At 45.3% G+C, this 16,688-nt stretch overlaps 2 protein-coding genes and 1 long non-coding RNA gene across 5 annotated transcripts; 1 reads left to right on the forward strand and 2 right to left on the reverse strand.

Moving 5' to 3' along the window:
* The first annotated feature begins 3,579 nt into the window (after window positions 1-3,579).
* On the forward strand, window positions 3,580-6,901 carry LOC127321327 (calcium-transporting ATPase 7, plasma membrane-type-like). The gene has a single exon (XM_051350351.2). It carries the CDS (start codon window positions 3,694-3,696, stop codon window positions 6,751-6,753), a length of 3,060 nt encoding a protein of 1,019 aa, XP_051206311.1. The 5' UTR covers window positions 3,580-3,693; the 3' UTR covers window positions 6,754-6,901.
* Window positions 6,902-10,825: 3,924 nt separating this feature from the next.
* On the reverse strand, window positions 10,826-15,803 carry LOC127321326 (disease resistance protein RPM1). Of its 3 annotated transcripts, none has more exons than XM_071821630.1 (4): window positions 15,732-15,803; window positions 14,500-15,589; window positions 11,348-14,180; window positions 10,826-11,253 (listed from the first exon to the last, which is right to left on the reverse strand). In XM_071821630.1, exon 3 carries the CDS (start codon window positions 14,104-14,106, stop codon window positions 11,377-11,379), a length of 2,730 nt encoding a protein of 909 aa, XP_071677731.1. In that variant the 5' UTR covers window positions 14,107-14,180; window positions 14,500-15,589; window positions 15,732-15,803; the 3' UTR covers window positions 10,826-11,253; window positions 11,348-11,376. The 3 variants fall into 3 exon arrangements, with proteins under 3 accessions (XP_071677731.1, XP_071677730.1, XP_071677729.1); XM_071821629.1 differs by having other exon boundaries at window positions 14,500-14,839; window positions 15,024-15,793; XM_071821628.1 differs by having other exon boundaries at window positions 14,500-15,793.
* Window positions 15,804-16,004: 201 nt separating this feature from the next.
* On the reverse strand, window positions 16,005-16,379 carry LOC139832120 (uncharacterized). The gene is made up of 2 exons (XR_011746736.1): window positions 16,256-16,379; window positions 16,005-16,166 (listed from the first exon to the last, which is right to left on the reverse strand). It is a non-coding gene; the product is annotated as an uncharacterized lncRNA (long non-coding RNA).
* Window positions 16,380-16,688: the final 309 nt, after the last annotated feature.

The following is a 16,688-nucleotide window of genomic DNA, read 5'->3' on the forward strand; positions in this document are numbered from 1 at the left end:
CCTTAATACTGTTTCCTATAATATTTCTCCATCTTGCCTACGATGTTGAGCATGATCTAGTGGAGATCCTTGCTGGTCGTTCAGGATTGGAATGGAATTTTCAGGTTGCCCTTTTTTGTGAATAGAAACTCCTCGGATTTTCTATGCTTCCGTGAGTTTTTCCTGGGAGCGTTTCATTTTAATTCTATATAGAATGGATTCACCAATTGGTGAATCCAACATTCCAAATATAAAATGGTTTTTGGTGTTTGTGTGCAGCTCAAGGATGATATGGTGGTGGTGTTGATCAAGAGCATGAGGTGGTGTTGGTTTTTATCAAGAGAGACAAATATGGAGATGGTATAGATAGGATTAGGTTAGTTAGCTAGGGTTTAGCAAGAATTTTTTTCTAAGTTGTGTTTAGGTTCCTTTTTCTGTAATTTCATTTCTAAATTATTCCAGCTTGTAAATTACTTTGTGAGTATTTTATATTAATAGAGAATTTTGTCGAAGATCATGGTCTTGATTTTATATTTTTATGATTTTTCTTTATTTAGTTATGAGCATTTCAATTTGACTCTAATTATTAAATTCAAATTTTAATTTTGAATTTTGGTTACTATTTTTAAATGTTGATATGGCATGAACTTGTATTAATTGGAGATTTATGGAATGTTGTTTGAGATAGTTGTAGGAATATTTGAATCAAATTCTTAGGTTTTTTATTTAAATTATTTGAATTCAAGTTTGACTAAGTCAAACCATAATTATGATCTCACATTTCTAATAATACTAGTTACACAACTTTTAGGTTTTCAAATTTTAAATTTATCCCACATCTGAAGACTCCAATAAAGGAGGGATGGACGACATCTCTCCTCACATGGTCGGGCTGCTTGTTGGTGGAGTAGATGGCGTGGAGCCGTCTTGCGTGTTGATCGCGTTGCTACCATCACGTCCGGATGGTCGGCGCCACCTCGCAGGCAACGAACGGCCCCACCACTCTCCCTCCACCGTCCACATCCACATCATGCGGCTTCCACGGGGAGGAGGCCATCGTCGGTGATGCGCACCGGGGGTGGGGGCTAGGTCTGTGTTGAGCCTTCCGCCGTTTAGTGGGAGAAGAGGGGCCTCCCGTACAACACAGAGAGTGGATAATGTTTAGCCACCTTACGAATTTCACGACAAGAGAGCTAGTGAATCTTTCTTCCGACAAAATTCTAATTGTTTTTCAAAACCTGGCAAATATATAATTTTTTGCAAATTTAGGAAGCTTTATTACTTACTCGACAGGATTATAATCACTCGATAGAGCGTCACCGAGAAAATATGGGTTATAATTAATCCACAGGCATCTCCTCCTATCAATGCTAGCTTGTTTAGCACAAAGATGATCGAGCATCTATATTTCCTTCACGCCAAATAAATGAAATGTTACAACTATTAAAAGCTCTCTTTATCTCACTAATATCTTGATAGATTGCCATAATCTCAGATCTATCATCATCTTCATCACACAGACGTACAACCTCCTTCACATCACTTTCAATTATAACATTCATGTATCTCCGTTCAACTGCTAGCCTCGTACCATCCCTGATGGCATGTGATTCCATAGCACGAGCACTTCCTGCATGATCATACCACAATGTTTGCGCACGTATTAAACCTCATTGGCCGTCTCTCACCACTAGATCCGTACTCCCAGCTTGAGCCACTTGATGGTAGCATGCATCAATATTGATTTTTACCCAACCTTGATCAAGAGGCTTCCACCTTGCCTTCTTGGTCAGTGGTTTCTTCGATTTATCCTTACCCACATGAGCTAGGTCAATCGTGGTTTGCACCACCCACTGAATCGAGGCCTGAATTGTTCTTCGGCCTTCTCTATGTCTACGCTTATTTCGTTCATTTCATATGGACCAACATCCACATAGAACCATGCCTTTTTCTTCTTCTTTGAGGAGTTTCCCATCAAATCCATAGACCATGAATTACGATGGAAAGATGGTACTTTAATCCCAACCATGCTCTTCATCTGTTCCCAGAACAGTTGTGCCCATGTGCACCCAAAAAAGGGCATGGTGTACAGATTCATCAGAAGCTTCACATGTCTCACATATTGCAATTTTTTCCACGCGTTTATTCTTAACTATCTGCCTGGTGAATATTTTTTTAAATCACCCTCCACTAGAAAGAGTGCACTTTAGGCGGCACATGTAGTCTCCACAACTTTCTCCAGCAAGCTTTGCTTGTACTTTACACCTGAACCTGAAGCTACATTAGCTTGTTGCAGTGACGATATCGGCTTGCACGTCGAGCGGACAGAGAAGCGTCCATTCCTTTCATGTGTCCATCCCCACTCATCTTCTGAAAACCTCCCTGTGGAATTTGCCGGATCGCATGTCTATCCATTTCAACTCCTCAATATACTTTTAAATATTAAAAAAAGCAAAAGGAGAATGCTTTTGCGTTCTATGAACATTAAAAAGTATATATATGCCAGGTTTTGAAAAACAGTTAGAGTTTCGTCAGAAGAAAGATTATCGATGACAGACAGAAGCTCCTGGCACGGGCGGCACAACGTTGCCGGCGCGCGTCCCGTCACGTCGTCCACCCAGCAGAATACACCTGGAACAGGTAGCTCGGTCAACGTAGCAGCTTGCACTCTTGCTGTTCCCAGGTGCGAACCGCGTGTATGGATCGAGACAGGCCGATACTACTACATGTTGTGGCCTGCACGCACTGGAGGCTCCCCGTGTTGGCGCGGCGATGGTTTGTGTCTTGCCGGCGCAAAGCACGTCGGACCGAACGCGGCGCCGTTGCTGCTGCGTATACGTTTCAGTCGCACTCGTGTCTTAATTCCTAAGTCACTAAGGCGCTGCACGTAGTATGTACAGTTGAAGGTGCGATGCTGCCACCGTATGCTGATACATAGCAGTATATTCAGGAACTGATCATATGAGTAATAGTTTTGGTAGTAAGAAAAGACGACGTATCGAGCCTGGTTCTTCCTTTCAACTCCACGCGTAGGAAAGGAACTGAACTTGTACATCTTCCATCTTAAGAAAGCCAACAACAGTAAACAAAGGAAACGCGCCTTAAGCTTTCCTTCTCTTGTCATTCTAAACCTGTGCTCCAGCGCATTTCACTTACCTTTTGCGTGTACCTAGACTAGACGTCGTCGATTAAACTATTACTATATGGCAAGTAAAAAAACATAAACGACTGGAAGTTCAAATTTGTAACTTACCCTCAGTGCGCGCCTCCTAATTTGGCACATTGAAGGTTCCCTGCCGTTTCCCCTGCAATTCAATTCTGCATGCAACAGCGCCGTAATAACAAACCAACAGTTTTTGGTTCCTTTCATTCTTCTGCCGTTGTCGTCGACGTCACGGAATGGAAGACATCCTCAAACCGCCTGCAATGACGCGGTTCATCTACCGGCATAACTACTTCTTTTTCCTCGAAGCTTCCTCAGATCAAATTCCCCGTATATAATTCGATCGGACCTCTCCAGCTTATGCACAGATTCAGGCATTGATTCCTGCTCGACCTAGTCCACGCCCTCATCTCCCAGCAGCTATAATCGTCCGTCCTGGGATCACAAAACCCGGTATCCCATCACCTCGCCGCCGCATCCATTGAACGATCGATACATCGCTTCACCATCCTTCTCGCGTCTTGCCTTGAGCTGCATTGCCGCAAAAACCCATGGATCGCGCCGACATCTGGATCGCCGCGGGGCACCGCTCTGTGACGTCGTCGTCGTCCTGGCAGCCGGCCAGGCAATGGCGCAAGGCGCTCAACGTCATCCGGACGTGCCACAGACTCGCGCGGCTCGGCATTCTCTCCACCGCCGGCGTCCTGCCACGGAGCACCTCCTACGTCGCAATCAAGATCCACCACGGCAGCGACTCCGACTCTGCCGACGACGCCGACACCTCCTACGGTGCGGCATTCTCCGTCGCCGCCGACGACGACTCCTTCAAGGCCCTGGTCAAGGATAAGCGGGACGACTGCTTCCGCCGCCTGGGCGGCGGCGCCGGCATCGCCGCCGCGCTGGCGTCCGGCGCGGAGCGCGGCATCCGCGGGGACGACGGCGACGTGCGGCGCCGCAGGGAGGCGTTCGGCGCGAACACGTACCCCAAGCCCAAGCCCAAGAGCTTCCTCGCGCACGTCTGGGACGCGCTCGGGGACGTCTTCCTGATCGTGCTGCTCGTCTGCGCCGCCGTCTCCCTCGGCTTCGGCATCAAGGAGCACGGCCTCAAGGACGGCTGGTACGACGGCGTCAGCATCTTCCTCGCCGTCTTCCTCGTCGCGGCCGTCTCCGCGGTCAGCAACCACGGGCAGGCCAAGCGGTTCGACAAGCTCGCCAGCGAGTCCGGGAACATCGCCGTCACCGTCGTCCGCGCCGCGCGGAGGCAGGAGGTATCCATATTCGAGATCGTGGTCGGCGACGTCGTGGTTCTCAAGATCGGCGACTCCGTGCCGGCGGACGGAGTGTTCCTCGAAGGGCACGGCCTGCAGGTGGACGAGTCGAGCATGACAGGTGAGCCCCATCCTGTTGAAATCGACGCAGAGAAGATGCCTTTCCTCACCGCAGGCGTCAAGATCATCGACGGCTACGGCCGGATGCTCGTCACCGCCGTCGGCACCGACACGCTGTGGGGCGAGATGATGAGCAGCATCACCAAGGAGACCACCGTGCCCACGCCGCTCCAGGAGCGACTCGAGCGCCTCACCTCCAGCATCGGCAAGATCGGTGTCGCTGTTGCCGTGCTCGTCTTCACCGTGCTCACCGCGCGCCACTTCACTGGAAGCACCAAGGATGACCAGGGGAAGCCGCTCTTCGACAAGGCCCATGTCACCTTCGACAAGGTATTCAGCGCCCTCGTGGGCATATTTCAGCAGGCCGTCACCATCATCGTCGTCGCGATTCCAGAGGGCCTCCCGCTTGCCGTCACGCTCACGCTCGCATTCTCAATGAAAAGGATGGTCAAGGAGAACGCGCTGGTGCGCCGCCTCTCGGCGTGCGAGACAATGGGTTCCGTCACGGCCATCTGCACTGACAAGACCGGGACACTCACGCTGAACCAGATGAAGGTCACCGAGTTCTGGGTCGGCACGGAGCAGCCTACAGCCGCCACGGCGATTGCCGGTGGCATCGTCAGCTTGCTCTGCCAGGGAGCTGGGATCAACACCACCGGAAGTGTCTACAAGCCGGACAACGTATCGCCGCCGGAGATATCGGGCAGCCCGACGGAGAAGGCGCTGCTTTCCTGGGCCGTGGCGGACCTCGGCATGGACGCCAATGAGTTGAAGAGGAGCTGCAAGGTGCTGCACGTTGAGGCCTTCAACTCTGACAAGAAGCGCAGTGGCGTGATGATCAGAGACAACGCCACTGGCTCGGTGATCGCGCATTGGAAAGGCGCGGCCGAAATGGTCTTGGCCAACTGCTCAATGTACATGGACGCCGATGGAGCGGCGCACGATCTCGGCGTGGAGCAGAGGAAGAACCTCGAGAATGTCATCAACAACATGGCTGTGGGCAGCCTCCGGTGCATCGCCTTCGCCTACAAGCAACTCGACAGCGAGCAAGCCAAGATTGACGACGAGGGGCTGACACTGCTGGGCTTCGTTGGCTTGAAAGACCCGTGCCGACCAGAGGTCAAAGCGGCCATTGAAGCTTGCACCAAGGCCGGCGTCGCCGTCAAGATGGTCACCGGCGACAACGTCCTCACAGCACGCGCGATCGCAAAGGAGTGCGGCATCATATCCAGCAACGACCCCAACGGCATTGTCCTCGAGGGGCACGAGTTCCGCGCCATGTCACAGGAGCAGCAGCTTGAGATCGTGGACAATATCAGGGTCATGGCTAGGTCGCTGCCGATGGACAAGCTGGTGCTGGTGCAGCGGCTGAAGCAGAAGGGCCACGTGGTTGCCGTGACCGGCGACGGCACCAACGACGCGCCGGCGCTCAAGGAGGCTGATGTCGGGCTGTCCATGGGCGTCCAGGGCACCGAGGTGGCCAAGGAGAGCTCTGACATCATCATCCTCAACGACAACTTCGACACGGTGGTGACGGCCACACGGTGGGGACGCTGCGTCTTCAACAACATCCAGAAGTTCATCCAGTTCCAGCTCACCGTCAACGTCGCCGCGCTAGTCATCAACTTCGTGTCGGCGATCACCACCGGCAAGATGCCGCTCACCACCGTGCAGCTCCTGTGGGTTAACCTGATCATGGATACCATGGGCGCGCTGGCGCTGGCCACGGACACGCCCACAAAGTCCCTCATGGACCGCCCGCCCATCGGCCGCACCGCGCCGCTCATCAGCAACGCCATGTGGCGCAACCTCATGGCGCAGGCGCTCTTCCAGATCGCCGTGCTTCTCGCGCTCCAGTACCGCGGCCGCGACGTCTTCGGCACCGATGACAAGACCAACGGCACCATGATCTTCAACGCCTTCGTCCTCTGCCAGGTCTTCAACGAGTTCAACGCCCGCGAGATCGAGAAGAAGAACGTCTTCGCCGGGGTGCTAAAGAACAGGATGTTTCTGGCAATCATCGCCGTCACGCTCGCCCTGCAGGTGCTCATGGTGGAGGTGCTCACGAGGTTCGCCGGCACCAAGAGGCTCGGGTTGGGACAGTGGGGCGTCTGCCTCGCCATCGCCGCCGTGTCATGGCCTATCGGCTGGGCCGTCAAGTTCATCCCAGTGCCAGACCGGACGCTACATCAGATCTTCACACGCCAAAAATCATCATCATAATTCATACTGCATTGTTCATATTTCACATAGCTTGATTATTAGGGGATTCTTTCATACTTAGATACATTGTTTCCTTTAGACATCATCCGTCGAATCTTACTACTCCGTATGTAATTATTAATAAATATACAGTTCGTATTTTCTTTTCTTCAAATTAGTATTTCCCAGATCTTCCATTTAGAGCTATAGCTGACTTCAGTTCTTGCAAAACATGGCAACTTGGCTATCATGCAGCTAGCTATCCATGTGGAGAGAATGTGTACAGCGAACGCATCTGGTACTATATTACTTCAGGCACCATATGCCTGACACCTGAATATCAGCTTCAATGCACCTAATATGATCACAATTCTCGCTGTCAGTCATAAGATATTAGTGTCCGTTCTAGATTGTCCACATGTTTGGTCTTTTTGAGGTCTGCAACTCTGAAACTAAAGCACCTAGACAACATCTTCGGAATGTTTCGTGTAGAGTACTACGTACTTTACTATCTGATTGGGTTTTGCTTTAGCTTGTTGCCTTGCCTCTGAACATTTTCCATTATTCCAGAATAAAACTTTTGATAAATTTGCAGCGCATCAGTTCCTTCCAATCTTTCTTGCAAGCATCCATCTTGTCATTACCCAGTATGTTGATCACCAGAGTTATTTTGACTCTTAACTTTTGGGATGAACTAAAATGTGTCTTCATTCAGAAGCCATCAGAGAGATTTGAGAGTTTTGGCAAGTTGGCTACCGTGTTTCCATCATGCAGCTAGCTATCCATGTGGAGAAGAATGTGTACAGCGAACGCATCTGGTATATATATTATTTCAGGCACCATCCATGCCTGACACCTGAATGTCAGCTTGAATGCACCTAATATGATCACAATTCTCGCTGTCAGTCATAAGATAGTGTCCGTTCTAGATGGTCCTCATGTTTGGTCTTTTTTTTAGGTCTGCAACTCTGAAACTAATCCTAGACAATATCTTCTGAAACTAGGTCTACTTTACTATCTGATTGGGTTTTGCTTTTGGTTGCATTTTTCATTATTCGAGAATATAACTTTTGACAAATTTGCAGCGCATCAGTTCCTTCCAATCTTTCCCTCAAAGCATCTATCTTGTCATTACCCAGCAAGTTGATCACCCTTGTTACTTTGATTCTTAAGTCTGGGGAGGAACTAAAATGCATCTTCATTCAGAGGCCGACGAGAGATGAGAGGAGGGTGCACAACTATTACTACTAACTTAAAAAATAAACAGTAACATAGATGCAATATAAGGTAATTCATAAACTACTATAATATGTAGACATTAGATAAGTGTTAGTACATGTGAAGAACACAAAGTCTCTGGTACGCAGGCTTTGATCAAGAAAGTTTCATGAGGTGACTGGATCAGCAAGCACAAATTGATGAGTATTTCACCAGAATGTTCAGAGCCACAAGAAATTTCCCCTAGAGTATCAGTGGCAGTGTATTGACATTTGACATGTGCAGCAACAAACCACAAATCCAAGATCACCACGTAGCTATCAGTAAAATGAGTCCGATGCATAATCTGTGAAAATGAGCTTGTATACAAGATTGCAAGAAATCTAAAGATACAGAGAGGGATTTCAAATCGTGATTTTGAGGAATAGCCGGATCAGCAGTCAGCAGAACTGCAGAAGGCTGCAGTAGAAAAAGTAACTAGTTTGCGACAAACACAATTAGGCAACGGCTTCAAAATGGCACGAAAATTGTTAAGTTTGTGGACATAAAGAGCATGCAACTGAGACAATAATACCACAAATCTAGCCACTTTAATCAGTTACGGTGATGACAGTGCACAACAAGACTCTCCAGACCCTGGAAGTGCCGAGGGTTCTTGTAACGAGCAAGCGCTCTAGGCCTCTGAGTAAATGGAAAAAAAACCCAGATGACACGGTCAAATTAAATTCAGATGGGGCTATTCAGGTTGATAGTGGATATGCAGCCTCAGGAGTAGTCGCGAGAGACAATGTTTCCTTCTTGGCCGCCACCTGTAGGAGCTATCAGGATTATCAGATTCTTTGAGTGTTGAGGCTGTTGCATTAAGAGATGCTGTGATGTTGGCAGTGGAGCGTGGGTATCAAAATGTGATCTTTGAAACTGATTGTACTGAGCTGCTCAAGCACTGGGACAACCAGGCTTTTGATAGATCAACGATTAAGCCTATTCTTGTTGAGATTGATAGTTCTTTCTGTTTTGTTTTTGTCCGTCACGAGGCTAACCAAGCGGCTCACTGTTGCGCAAAGTATGCGTCAATCCAGGCGAGATCGTTTTCTTGGGACGCTAAGCCACCGGCTTTTTTAGTTTGCAGCCTAGAGGCTGATTGTAATCCTGTGTTGATTGATTAATAAAGAGCACGGTTTCCCCTAAAAAAACATGGATTTGCAATGACAAGTGCATGAGACGACATTATTAAACCTAAACATTTCGTTAACGTAATAAATTTTCGTTTGCTATAGAATTACTGATAAAGCAGTTTAGAACTAGACCATGAGAAGTCCGAGAGTGTGAACTTGGCGGTACAATGATCGTGCCATCAGAATTTGTTTATGATTCAACAAGCTTTAACAATGTACAGAGACGAAATATGGATCCTGGTGAACTGCAGTAAGTAAACTTCTGATAGCATTAAGAATTTGCATGACATACAAGGCATGCCAAAATTTCAGTTTATAGCTTTCATTATTTCCAAAATATCTACTAGGTTCAAGACATATAAGGCATGCAAAATTTAAGGACTGTTACAGCATGATATATAAGGCATGACGAAACTTCAGGACCGTTGCATAGCAGTTAAAAAAGAATTGTATCAGCAATACAAAAGAAATCAGTTAGACAGTTTAAAATAGTCACTAATTGACAAGAAGTATCTGCAAAACTACACTATGGAAGCAGAGTTTGGACGACATCTTAGAGCAAAATATGCTGCACAAATTGGATTTAATAGGGCAACAACCTAGTGGCTGATGATGGTATGACAGTTTAGACAGGAATTTAAGATTGCAAAATGTTGGCTGCGGACAACTTAATCAAAACAAGAATAAACAGCACCCACAGGTAACGAGTTAAAGTGGTGAATCCACAACTTAATTATCTGGTAATACCGAACCAGTCTTTAAGTAGAAACACGTCGTTGGTGAAATCTGCTTTTTTTTTTCTTCCGAACACAAGCCTAAGCGTGCGTTATTGTATATTAGAAGAAGCCCTCAAGAATACGGGAGCATACATGGTGGTAGCAGAGCTACAAAATAAGTTCAAAGAAAAAGAAAGAAGCTGTATAAGGCTAGCTTTGTTAGGCCTGCAGGTCCTAAGGTGAATTATGCTATTTGCTAACCCTCAGAATGAAACAGTTCGGTCTTTTGAAACCTGTGATCTACACAGTGTTTGACTTTGACACCATCAATGGAACACTGTGCAGATTTCATTGAAGAAAACTTACATTTCTTCGCCATATGTAACATCTGACTTCCCACCTCACACTGAGAACTGTGCGGTAATTATATTTTTATACTAGATGAAAAAAATTGTTTTGCCATGGGAAAAAATTATATGTATACGAATATCTTTGTTGAATCAACAGGAAAATAAGATTTCATGAGCCCAGTAAGATTACGTAGTCAGATATGCTTTCGTCGGAAGTCTTCTTGCCTATGCCGAGGTGATTTGCTGATTTTTACTCTGAATCTCCCAGTTAGCTTAGCCTCCACACGTCCTGTTATTGGTTGTTCCACAGATGAGCGTAGTTAGGTATCTTCTTCCTCAAGCCACCACCGAGGTTTGCTGTACCTTCACCAGGACTCGAGATACAGGATCGTCCACAGACAGGCAATATCCTTCTGGACAAGGACATGACTCCTAAAATTTCAGACTTCGGAATTGCAAGGCATCAACCTAGAGAATTCAATCCTCAAATCACAATGCTATATAACTGCAGAAAAAGAAAACCATTTCAAATAACAAATCATAGAGCAATACGTCCAGTTTGCCCATTATAAAATATAGTTGCAGGACCTACATGAATATTCCCAGCATTATGAGATCACAAGAGATGCCATAGTATATAACAGTCACAAGTATATTGGTACAGAAATGCCATATAGTATACAAATTGATCAACGAGGGTTGGACTTATAGAGTCAAATTACAACTTCTAGTCTAAGAAAGAAACTCTTGTTTTGAAGTAGGAGGAAAACCTTCTCCGGGACGAACCTTTCCACTTCCAAATCCTGACACTAGTAACTACAACAACCAATGCATATCTAGATGGATGCTACGTCTTCCTCCACAAGACTCGGACATACAATAAGGGAAATGCTATTTAAAAACAAATAAACACATTTCATAAGAACACCAATAGTAGTTCGTTTTTGTTTCGTAAAACAAAAAGTAGCAGCTCAAAAAGCGAAGCACAGTGGAAAATGGTATGCATCAGCTGGAGTCTGGAAACCTCAGATGAAGAGATTTTTCTTCTGTCCTTGCACCGACCTACATATACATATATGGACAACAACTTGCATCAACACATGTTAAACTAGAAATTTATATGCATGACAGGCGAACTGGCAGTTCAGCGACTTACATGCACATTTATTGATCAGGAAACAGAAGTCAATCTCGAAAAGTATGCCAGAACCGGCGCATACCGCCAATTCTAGGACATTGGCGCAGCAATGTCAAAAAGCCCGGGGTGATTTCGTAGAAGCATAGATACTGGAGAGTCACAAGGAACTCAATGCCAGGTGGGACCTCTGTCATGCTGTTGAGGTTGACTATGAATAATCTTTCCAGTGTCGCCATGGAACCTTCCTGTATCTCTAGCTGGTCCAGATGAGGAAGGTCTTTTAACTGAAGGGTCTTCAGGTTAGGGAACCACTCCTTGAGAAATGCCAGCTTCTTTCCACAGTATGCTTTGTTCAAATATAGCTCCGCCAAATTTGTCAACCGAGAAAGGGATGGAAGGGGGTCTTCTATCAGCTGTGATAAATTTAGACCCAATTCGTACAAGTTTTGACCTAAAGCTTTGAAAGTCTCTTTGTCTAATTGTCCTCTCAAATATAGCTTTTGCACTTTCGACGGGAGGGCATTCAACCAAAGAACCTCATTACCATCACTTGCAATCACATCTAGGAAGGACAGAAATTGCATCTGAACTAGAGAGTTGCAGAGGCATTCACAGTATAATCTTTTCACATTACATAACCTTAGGCTTCTTAATTGCCTCAGCTCCCCTAGCTGTCTAACAGACTCATTCTCTGCTACCAATGCTTGTAGTGTCTGCAGGTTTGTTAGGTTACCAAGGCCCTTGGAGACGCTTACACCACTTGACCACAAGAGAACTCTAGCAGATGGATCAATGATTTTCTGAGCGAATAAGTGCCTAATCTTCTTCAGTTTCACAATTCCTCTAGGCAACTTATGTACATCAGAATTATACAGGTCTAGTGTCAACAAATTTGAAAGCTTCTCAATAGACTCCGGGACCATCTTCACTTTTGAATTACGAAGACTCAAATGGCGTAGGTTGAAAAGATCCCCAATAGCATACGGAATCTTCTCGATAGGCAGACCAGCTAATTCTAGCACTGTCATATATCTTGTCTTCTCAGATAGCAGAGGTAGTAGAGTGAATGATGGCATACTATCGTCCAATGCAGTGATGGATCGAAGCTGATGTAGACTTGAAATTGATTGGTCAATGTCCTTCTTTAGATTATGTATTACTAATCGGCGTCCATCTTTCTCAAGATATCCCCCACATTTCTCTTCCTCATATGCAACACCAAAACAATCATTCTGACACAAATCAACTGCCAATTCACGTAGGATATCGTGCATTCTGAATTTCTTTATCCTACCAAATAAGTTCCTTTCAACAAGTTGTAGCATGTTTCTGTGAAGCAACTCCTTCATATATCCTTCTGCCACTTCTTCTAATGTGCTCGCACCTCTCTCCTCGATAAAACCCTCTGCTGTCCACAACCGTGCAAGCTTTTTTCTGCGGAAAAGATAGTCTTCTGGGAATAAGCTGCAATACAAGAAACAACTTTTCAAGTGTGTTGGAAGGTATATGTAGCTCAAGTAAAGAATGTTCCTGACATGTTCCATGCTTGGGTTGTTAACTAGCTCCCACTCAAGTTGGTCATGTATTCGCTTGAATTCCTCTCTCGTCTTGTCGCGCACGAAGAGGAGCCTGCCAACAGCTACAATTGCAAGAGGTATCCCTTTGCACTTGCTAACGATTTCTTGTGCTAATTCTTCCAGTTCTATAGGGCATTTGTGATTTGTATCTCTCGAAAACCCCATCTTACAAAAGAGTTCCCATGAGTGATCTCTTGACAGAGCTTCAAGTGTTATTCTCCGGTCTTGCAAAGCATGGTGAGCTACACCATCTATGCGTGTTGTCACAAGTACTCTACTGCTCTTCTGATTTTGAACAAGTGCTCGAAATAGGTCGTTGACGGCTTCCGGATCCCAAACATCATCCAGTACAATCAAATACTTCTTATCATCTAGGAATGCCTTCAGTTCATCTTGAAGGTCTTTAGTGTCCATGTGGTCCATGTTAGCTGGTGTGCTATTTCTCCCTTTGTACAATTCAGTTATTAGATACTTCAGAACATCTTTTATGGAGTAAGTTTGAGAGATGGAGACCCAGGCATGACATTCAAACTTTCCTCTCTCCTTCTTGTAGACATTTGCAGCCAAAGCTGTTTTACCAAGCCCTCCCATTCCATGAAGCGCTATCACACAGCGTTCCAAATCATCACCTGCCAACATCTTCTCAAGTTTTTCTCTACTTTTATCCACCCCGACAAGATCTTCTTCAACAAGGGAACGTGAAATGCTTGCGAGATGTTGGGACCTCTCAACAATGTAACTCGAGTCGCTGGAGTTCCCACCATCTACCACTGTAACCCACCGATCTTTAGCCTGGAAGAGATACGCAAGATTGACCTCTGCTTCCTTAGCAATCCTGTTTAAGGAAAGCATCACATTTGGTTGCTTGAATCCTTTTTTCAGATAGGTACCCCACCCAGTATCATGTTTATGACCAATAAGATACAAATACTCATCCACAATGTCCTCAATCTTGTGGGCAAGCATTCTTAACTCTTGAACCCAGATTCCATAGTTCTGATTCTTCAGATTCCGTATGTCCACTCGGCAAAGAAATCCATGCATTAGCCTGAGTTCACTTCTGATGCGACCCATCCTGCCTTGAAGCTCTGTTAGCTGTGTAATGAACTTTTGGAATTGAGAGTTAGCCTGCTGTACTGCCTTATTTCCTAGAGCAACGCCAATCTTTAACACAGTCGAAAGAATCACTGCCTCAGCCATTTGCTTCGAGTTTGATGCAGCTAGACTGCTCAGTAGGTGACCAGTGTGTCTTCAGAGTTTTTTAACAACGTATTCTACAAAGGATGGTACGATGCGATAAGATAACTGCTAAGAACCAAAAAAAGACAGAAAAAATTAAGAAACCAAGGTTGCTGAGACCTATGGTCAAATCTTAAAGGCATACATGTTCTCTGTAGTTATATGTCAACAGTTCTTAAAAGTATAATGTCGTATAATATATTTTCATGCGACAATGCTATACACTTTTTCATGTGACAATGAATGGCGTGGTTCTTTGGTAAACCTCATACACCAAACCTTTGTAGACCTATTTAGAAATTTTCAAATATTGCTGCGAAAATTGTGGACATAAGCACAACATCTATAAAATACCTTCGCTCGTAGTCGTAGGTCATCCACCGGTGCTGCAGTTCTTGGTCATACTGACCGCAATTTTGAGTTTTCCTTCCTCTACGCGCCACTTCACTTCTTCCTGTTCACCCTGTGCCACATTCTGGTGCTTGCTCTGCTTCTCCTCTTCGTTCACTACTCAGCGGCAGTAACAGTGATCAGCAGCGAGGAGCTATTCTTATACAGAGCTCGGGTGCTTCTAGCAATGGCTGAGAGGCACCAGACTAGTAGTTCGAATGGTGTGCTATAGCATTTCTTGTGCCAATTGTGTCTCATGGTACTTACTTGTGCAGTGAAGTCTTATCAACATGTACACCATTTCCTGGTCACAAAAATAAGTACACTATTTTCAAACATTGAGAACCTTAGAACTTCAACTCACTTATTGGATATGGAAAATGATGCATATGCTAATTTCCAAGGAACAGTACGCAAGTAGCAGGACCAAACTTAGCTATCATTGAATAGTTCAACATTTGATTAATTGGGTGGAAGTGAAGCCTCACTTGTGGTGTGGTGCTGAATCGCCCAGAAATTTTCTTGGCGTGAAGAAATTGACTTTCTTAAAAGTTATCATCTTCTACTGAATCTACTTAAGTTTAGGTCCCGGTATACAGTCTGCTTCTGATGACACGCCAGCATCATTGGTGTACATACGATTGTCTGGTTTGTACATGTTTGAATCCTCATAACTATACAACACTTAACAAGGGACACACCAAAATTTCCGAGAAAATAAAATAAGAAAACTACAGCAGGAGTCTTATGCTATGATCAGCAGCCATACTTACCCGAAGTTAGTTATTTTCACATCTTTCATATATAAATAACTGTACAGACCAGCATCATTGTTGTCCATACAATTTGCTGTTCTACGCATCCTTGAAATCTTCTTACCATTCAAACATAAAAACACAAGTACACAGTATGAAACAATGGGAAGCACTAAAATCCAAGAATAATCCAATACAGGGACTGCAGCTAGAGTATTGTATTCTGACCTTTTGTTCCTCTATCAGTAGCAATATCTGTGAGAAGTTGACTAGCTTTCACATCTTTCATTTACAAACAACTGTACAGGATAAGACCAGAGAAAGCTACAGATTTAATTAATGCTCACTTACAAACTTATTGACAACACAGATACATAAAATGAAAATATCAACTTATTATCTCAATTCCATATCCAGAAGAAAAGGCAAATGCATAATTACCAATAGCGTATCCTGTTATGCTGAGGGTGGATGGGCTCTTGGTTCAGTGGTGAGAGCGCAGTGGCGCTTCCCAGAAAGCGCGGGTGGGGTTCCACGTGTGTTTTCTTTTTTGTTATGTTGAGACTCGTCATACAGATTCAGGAGCTACAACGGTTCAGAGGTCAATAAGTATCCACTCCTTCAGAGCTTCTGAAACTAAGATGTTCACAGCCAAGCGCGGTTTCTCCGGTAATAAGAAACATGGATATGTTCAATGTAACTGCAGAAACAACATTTCTTCATGAAAACAAAAATCCAATATTTGAACTGAACTTGATAGAGCAAACTCAGGCTTTTCCAAAAGATACCATAAAACAAACAGGAAGGCGAAATAAACTGCATCAATTTCTTGCTAATTTCAGTTACGGAACTCCTTCGGTGCGCTTCCCTCGAGCCCTGCACTCGTCGCAAGCAGATGCCAAGAGGCAAGAAGTTCAGTCTTTAAGCTGTTTTATGATCGACAAACGAATGGTGTCTTTGCATACAGGTAGCTGTTGAAGTCCTTGTAGGAGCCACTTCAGATCACCAACGTCTCGTTGAATCCTTGGCTGAAGTCATTTCGTCCCAAGATTAGCAGCTCCAGATCGTTTCACTTGACCAAGTGTTCTGTGTACCTCGGTGGATTTGGAAGCACAGGAACGCAACGGTCTTCGACAACGCGCGTCCCTCGGTGGCCTCCTTATTCAGTGACATCAGGGCCGAGGCGCGACAATGGGCGGCGCGGGCGCCCGAGGGCTTCACCAACTCCTCCCCTAGATTAGGTCTTTTGGGTTGAGTTGTACGGCGTGGTGTTGGTCCTTCTTGGAGACTTTGTACATACAAACTTTCTTTATCTATCAATGCATCGAAACGCAAGCGTTTTCGCGAAAAAAGTGTTCTGTGTACCAAGTGTCGACCAGGTTGTGAATTCTCGAGGGT

Source organism: Lolium perenne, chromosome 6 (genome assembly GCF_019359855.2).
Source record: "Lolium perenne isolate Kyuss_39 chromosome 6, Kyuss_2.0, whole genome shotgun sequence".
In the NCBI taxonomy this organism is placed as follows: domain Eukaryota; kingdom Viridiplantae; phylum Streptophyta; class Magnoliopsida; order Poales; family Poaceae; genus Lolium; species Lolium perenne.